Here is a 7197-nt window from a genome sequence, read left to right on the forward strand (position 1 = left end):
TTGCCAACATGATAAACTTCTGCAAAAGTTAGTGGGACAGAACCTATAAAATTTTTTGTTAATCATTAACTCCTTAGATTGACACTTTTTGTTGTTTGCTTTTAGGGGTCGACCTACAGGTAGAATCATTAATCAGTTCAAGTTGCATCTTTAGTTTTTTGTTTTTTCTGGTTTTTAGCTTTTTCTCACTCCACCTTCTCTTCTCCATCTTCCATCACTCCCTCCTCCCAACACCATTCTCTACCCATAAAATCTTTTAAAATTAGGCATTGGGGATTTAATGCTCCCAGTCACGTTTAACTTTCAGAAGAGGCAAATACTGAAGAGACAGTGATTGTTTAAAGGTATGAATTGTGCCGAATGTGAGGCGTCGTTGGGAAAGTTGGGACGGATTACAGTCCCAGTTAAAACACGCCAGCAAGCTGCTGCCTGCGTGGCCATTGGGCCAAACCTTTTGCACATGTGCACCCTTAGCAAAGGGGAGGAATGGAAACCCCAAATAGAAATAGGGCAAAATAGCCGGAGAATCCACCAGAGGAAAGGCGAGAAAGCAGACGCTCAGGACTTAGAACTCTTAAATTCAGTAGCTTTTCCTCGTGTTTGTCTGATTATAATTGTTAATTCAACTCTGTCTACCTTTTGCTTTTGATTAAATCCAGGACACAAATAATGGACCCATGATTGACTGATAATTTTGTGGTTTCATCCTTTTTATCAAAAATCTTAATATTGACATACAGAAAGGTGTGCTATAAGATATTCCTGGTAAAGACTTTCACATATAAGTGGAAACTTTATTATCTTTTAATTTCTAAATTATTACCTCATAGCCTTGATATGAAATGACTGTGTATGATAAATTCGAATTTCAAATCTTTAAAAACAAAGGAAAAAAGCTCTCCATAAAACTTCTTGCACTTTCATTGCCGTCCATTTCCTTTTCCTTGTTAATGACAAAGCAGACAAGTAGGCTCCAGCTGTATTTTCTGTGCCTCTGGATGGCCCAGGAAACGATCTTGAATAGGAGAGAGGGTTAGTCTGTGTAGAGTTGAGCTGATGAAAGAGGAGAGTATTCATAGTTTGAGAAATCCGAATCATAATTTTTACATGTGATGTGTGTGTGTTGCCTTTTTGCTAGTTATGGACTAAACAAAAGGGAGACATTTAATTTACTTATCCCTCAGGTGGGAGAAGTGCCCAAAAGTTAATTTGTATGACCTTTTCACTGAAATTGCACATTACTTGAGGACACAATAGTAATAATAGCAGCCACTAATATTTATTATTTACTTCTTTTGTGCCAGCTCTTCACATACTTTATTCTTACTTAACACTCCCCCAAACCTTTTGAGGTAGGTACTATTAGTATAACCATTTTGCAGTTATGGAAACTGGGCCCAGAAGTGTTAAGTAACTTGCCCAAGGCCTCACAGCTGATAAGTAATAGAGCTAAGATTTTAAACCATGCCTGTCTGACTTCAGGGCCGCACTCTTCACCAGTGGGCTATTTTCCTTCCGTTTTATATCATTACATCCCACAGATTTCCCAAAACAATGCCTTGCACACAAGAAGAACCAAAACATATTTGTTGAAATGATACTTCATTGGCTGAAAAAATTCAATCTCAACAGTTTTGTAGGAATTGAAACTGTTAATCTAAGCACTTTTAGTGGTTTCTCAGCAAATGACAATCTAACCATTACTTTGAGTGTGATAGACTGAAAGTTTAAGCTTGGAAATAGTCCATTAAAAAGCAAAAGTTAAATGCAGCAAATTTGATTATTCTGCAGTCATTTAGTATTTTTGTGTAGTCTGATAGCTGTATGTCTCTAATTTAACACAAGAACTAAAAGATTATAGAATGATGACCTTGTCTCAGCTTTCCTTAGTGAACTTTAACTTTTCACCCCAAAGTATTAGGCTTAAATACCTAGGTAAGCTACTAGGAGATAAAAGGTATTTACAAAGATGGGTGGGTGAAAATCAGCACATTAGATTTAAGAGAAATATTTCTTCATAAAGTACATGCTATTTCCATTTTTAAAGAAAAACTACTGTTTCTGTGAAGGACTGTAGAAGAGAGTGAAACCATTTTGAGACAAAGCGTTACGATTAGAATGACTTGTATTTTGGATTTACTGTTTGATATGTGATATAGTAGAAGGAGCTGGGCTTTGGGGTCAGGGGGACGCAGTTTGAGTGTCTTCCAGCCTGCGGACTTTGTGACCTTGAGCGAGTGACTCACAGTTTCTTTGTCCACGTTGCATTGATGATGCTTGTTTTACAGAAGTGACATTACTTAAAGTGCTTGGTGTTGTAGGTGCTCAATAAAGAAAGAGGGGCCTATAAATGATTTAAGAGCTGTTCTTTTTAAGAAAATGGACTCAAGTGAAATTTTAACACTTTTCTGGTAAAAGAAAGCTGGTAATAGTTCAGCTGTTAAGGCCCAAACATAGTCATTCAAAATGAAGATGTGGGAAACACGCTTCAAGCACTTGGTCACGGCAGGGTAGGCAGACCTCAAACAGTCCTTTTCCCGCGCAGAGTTGGGACTGGGCAGCCAGGCTCAACGCCCCTCTGTCTCCTACTAGCTGTAGGGCTTCAGACAACACTCTTCGCCTTTCTGGGGCTTGGTTTGTTCATCTGTAAAGAGGGCATACTGACAGACTTTACCCCTTAGGGTAGCTGTGAGAAGAAGTGAAGTAATACTTGGCAAACCTTTAGAACTCAAGTAAATTTTAGCTGTTATCAGTAGTAGTAGTAGTAGTATATGCACAACTCTAAGTGTATAAATGTATACAGTAGTGGTTTTAGAAAATCTTACTATTGTGTCTTACAATTACTTTTTATAGATGAGATAGGGGAAATAAGTAATATTTGCATTACAGTTGTTTAAAACTCTTAAAATGCAAATGTCATGACCGTTGTTCTGCCTGGCCCGTGCAGACGTTGGGTTAGCTGTGGCCCATTCGGAGGCTTGGGAGCTGCTCTTGGTGTCTGCTGCACTGGGGGTCCCAGAGATGAAGAGTCAACGACTGATCCCAGAAACTTGCGTGGTCCCCAGACTCCACCAGGTGAAGGAAGCTGTAGGTGTTCGGTGCTAGTGCTGGATGCCATTCTGAGAAGGAAGAAAATGCTTTTGAAAGAGAAACCATAGGGTGTTAATAAATAGTCCTCTTTAAAATGACTAACAGCTCTTATGGCAAAGACGTTTTGGCAGTATCGAACTCAGGATATCAATTTGTCAGAAGAAGGTGTAGTTTTTCTACAGCTAGATCAGGCGCTAGTTTGCTGACATAGGAATTAGAGTTTGAAAAACTAGTTGCTGGTACTAAATATTTTTTCAGAAAGTCGCCTTCCAAATCTCACATCTTCTCTGCCCTGCCTCACCTGCAATGTGCACAGCAGTCTTCTCACTGCTGAACTGCATCATCTCACTGAGCCTGCACTGTTAGATTCAGTGCACAGCTATGGCAAGCAGCACACGAGTCCTGTGATGTCTCCTGGGGAGAAATACAGAGTGAACGAGTCTGTTCTTTTCCAGGCCAAAGCTTATCTGAGGATTGCTGCAGAAGTGGTGAAAAGATTGCCCTCACCTCCAGACCATCCCCCAGCATCCTGCAGTCTGCCTGAGGCTTGACAGGAGGAGACCTTTGGAGACAGCGGTGTGGTGTGAAGCCTACAGAGCGGAGAGCAATCATGGTTGTCTTCTTGTGTTTCTGAGGAAATAATGTCCTTTTCACATTTGATTTGCTGAGCAACAGCTCACAAATAAAATTTTTATATATCAATGCTAGCTACTACATTTAGGAGCTTTTTTGAAAGTTGATGTGTACCAGCTCCACAGAACTGCATTTTATTTTATTGAAGTGCCCCTTGAGGAAGCTCGAGTTTCTCTTACCAGCCCAGCTGTAATTCAGGAGAGAACCGTGCTCTTTTTGCAGGACTACAGAGTTGGTCTTTTAAAGGATTTACTAAATTTGTGTGTGGATGTAAGTGTGACGTCTCTCCCTCAGGTGGTTTGGTCTGGGGTTAAATCCCACCTCTCTTGCTACCTTGGACACATTTGTTTTTCTCTTTTTTTTTGTTTTTGTTATCTATAATATGTATTTTTAGGGATATATTGCATAGGCAAAAAGTGTAGAAGGACAGTCAATAAAATGTTAATAATAGTATCTCTGACAGCTGTTATTTTTTCTCTGACAAAATGCTGAAAGGCGTGGAGAAGAAAGCAATAAAGAGAAATATGCAAGTTAAAGCGGAATATACCAGTTCAAGTCCCTTCACCATTGAGTGGCTGCTGAAGACCTGAGAAGTGGCTGGGTGGCATTGAAGAGTACTGTAAGCGTAGAATACACACAGGATTTTCAAAGACTTGGTACAAAAAAGAATGTAAAACATCTCAGTAACTTTTTTAATTAATGATTTTTTATAATGATTACATATTGAAATAATATTTTAGATTATTAAGTTAAATACATTATTAAAATTAATTTCACCTGCCTTTTACTTTTTATTTTTTTTTATGAGGAAGATTTGCCCTGAGCTAACATCCATTGCCAATCCTCCTCTTTTTTCACTTGAGGAAGATTAGCCCTGAGCTGACACCTATGCCAATCTTCCTCTGTTTTTTGTATGTGGGATACCTCCACAGCATGGCTGACAAGCGGAATAGGTCTGCACCTGGGATCTGAACCCATGAACCGGCGCTGCTGAAGTAGAGTACACAGAACTTTAACCACTTGGCCCTGGGGCTGGCCCCTGCTTTTTACTTTTTAAATGTGGCTACTAGAAAATTTTAAATTACCTATGTGGCTTACTATTGGACACTACCTTTCTGGAGGAACATTGGATTCAAATCTTAAAATAGGCTTTGGCCCCTCATTTTCAGGGTAACGAATAAGCCAAAATTAACAACAAAACTAAAAAAGGAAGATATATGTGGCACAGACTGAGAGTCTGCTCTTTATATCGAGCTAAAGAATTGCATTTGCCGCTAGGGCTGGTCATGCAACTGGAAGTGTTGTGTGTGTGACCTCCAGGAAGTCTCCTTAAGTTGGAGGTGGCTTGCAAGTCTTTCTTCCCTCTCTCCTCTATTCTGTTGCCTGGAATGTGGATACAATGGCAGGTACTCTAGCAGCCGTCTTGGACAATGAGTTTGAAGATCACAACTTAGATATGACAGGGTAGTAAGCTAGAAAGATTCCTGACCTACTTCCACATTTCTTCTGCTTGAAAGAGAAATAACTTTCTGAGGTGTTTAAGCTAGTGTTATTTTGGGATTTTTCCATTGTATGTACTGATTGGAAACTGACCTCCGAGTTATTCTGGATGGATTCTATCAGCAAAAACAGCTTACCCTGCAGCTCCTACAAGTCCTTTGAGATTCTCAGGGACTCCTCTTCTGCCATCCTGAAACCTGCTTCAATCTCTTTAGGGATTAATTCTACTATCAGTAAGCTGTCCAGTGCAGGTCACAGCCAAATCTCTCAGGTCTCCTGTCTCTTGCTGGTCCTGGTGGCCATGCTGACCCAGATTCATTCTTAATATTGATAAACCTTTACTTCATCTGGACCAGATTCTATCCTGGACTTAATGAATCTGAATCTCCAAGGGTGGGGCTTGGACATGTGTATTTTTAACAAGATCATAATGATTTTGATGATTCTGATTCTGATGGCATAATAATAGTAGCTAATATTTATCAAGTGTTTTCTTGTGTCCCTATAGTTAATCTTCCATTCATATGAGTGAGGTACCATTGTTACCTCAGTTTTATAGACGAGGAAACTGAGGTATAGGAATGTTAAGTGTCTTGCTGAGGGTTACTATTCTAGCAGTGGTGGAGCTGGAATTTGAACTTGGGCAGTTGGATACTGGATCCCTCCTTTTGTACACCAAAGCACATTTGTTTGTTTCAAAAGAAGAATATGATATTCAGCATTTCCTCAAACTTGTTTGACCAAGAACTCCTTCCTCCCTGTTCCCGCCCGCCCCCACCTGTTTTAGGAGCATTTTATGAAGTTCATGTTTCAAATAATACACTTTGAAAACACATATCTTGTCTAGTTGAGGCTCAGAGAGATTCAAGGGCTTCCCAAGGTCAGGTAGCAAGATAGTTGTAAAGCTGCAATTACTAAGAGTCATTAGTTAATCCTTAGTTATAAGGAAGTGGTCTATGACCTTTGGCAAATGCCTTGATGTCCTTTGCTCTGTAGTTAAGCAGGCAGAAAATCAGGCAAAGAGTTACATGTCGTCATAAATGTGTTTTCACACACTTGTGTTCACATAAAAAACTGTCCATGAATGTGTGTAGCAGCTTTATTTGTAACAGCCAGAAACAACCCAGAGTTTTTGAATGGGTGAATGGTTAAACAAACTGGTATATCCATACCATGGAATACTACTTAGCAATAAAAAAGAATGAGCTATAGATACATGCAAGAACCTGGGTGAATTCTGGAGAATTATTCTGAATGAGAAGGCCAATTCCAAAAGGTTATGTGCCGTATGATTCCATTTATATAACATTCTTAAAATGACAAAACTATAGAAATGGAGAACAGATTAGTAATTTCCAGGGATTCTGGGGAAGGGAATTGTGTGTGGCTATAAAAGGAGAACATAAGGGATCCTTGGTATGGTGGAAATGTTCTATTTCATGAGTGTATTGATGTCAGTATCTTGGTTGCGATATTGTGTTATAGTTTTGCAAGATGTTACTGTTGGAGAAAATTGAATAAAGGGCACAATGGAATCTCTGTATTGCTTCTTACAACTGCATGTGAATCTACAAGTACCTCAAAATAAAAATAAAAGTTTAATTCAGTAAAACAGACATTTGCTGCTGTGTCTGAACTGAAATTTCCTGGACCAAATTATCCATACTAATTAAAATCATGAAGAAAAGTATTTGTGGACACACGGTAATCATCCTTCATCACTCTGAGAAGGAAGTGGTGACTTTAAGTTATAGATACATATTTGTGTTTTTATTGTCTTTTGAGGAGGAGGCCAATATGTATAATCATTGAGTACTTCTAAATACCAAAAAGCAAGTGCTTGAACCAAGTTTAACTTTACCTGGAAAAAGAATGATTTAAATAAGCTCCAGAGGCAAAGTTGCATGCCATAATTTAGTACATCTCATGGAGAAATGGGCAAGATACTCTTTACTCATAAATGCATGACTTGGA

General features: G+C 39.0%; 1 protein-coding gene across 6 annotated transcripts in view; it reads left to right on the plus strand.

Moving 5' to 3' along the window:
- NUBPL (NUBP iron-sulfur cluster assembly factor, mitochondrial) overlaps window positions 1-6839 on the plus strand; it is a 211873-nt gene extending 205034 nt beyond the window's left edge. For all 6 annotated transcript variants that reach the window (XM_070587594.1, XM_070587614.1, XM_070587608.1 and 3 more), the window contains one exon: window positions 3546-6839. In XM_070587594.1, the coding sequence (XP_070443695.1) occupies window positions 3546-3641 (96 nt within the window). In that variant the 3' untranslated portion in view covers window positions 3642-6839. The remainder of the gene's footprint in view (window positions 1-3545) is intronic.
- The last annotated feature ends 358 nt before the right edge of the window (window positions 6840-7197 follow it).

Source organism: Equus przewalskii, chromosome 1, assembly GCF_037783145.1.
Source record: "Equus przewalskii isolate Varuska chromosome 1, EquPr2, whole genome shotgun sequence".
In the NCBI taxonomy this organism is placed as follows: domain Eukaryota; kingdom Metazoa; phylum Chordata; class Mammalia; order Perissodactyla; family Equidae; genus Equus; species Equus przewalskii.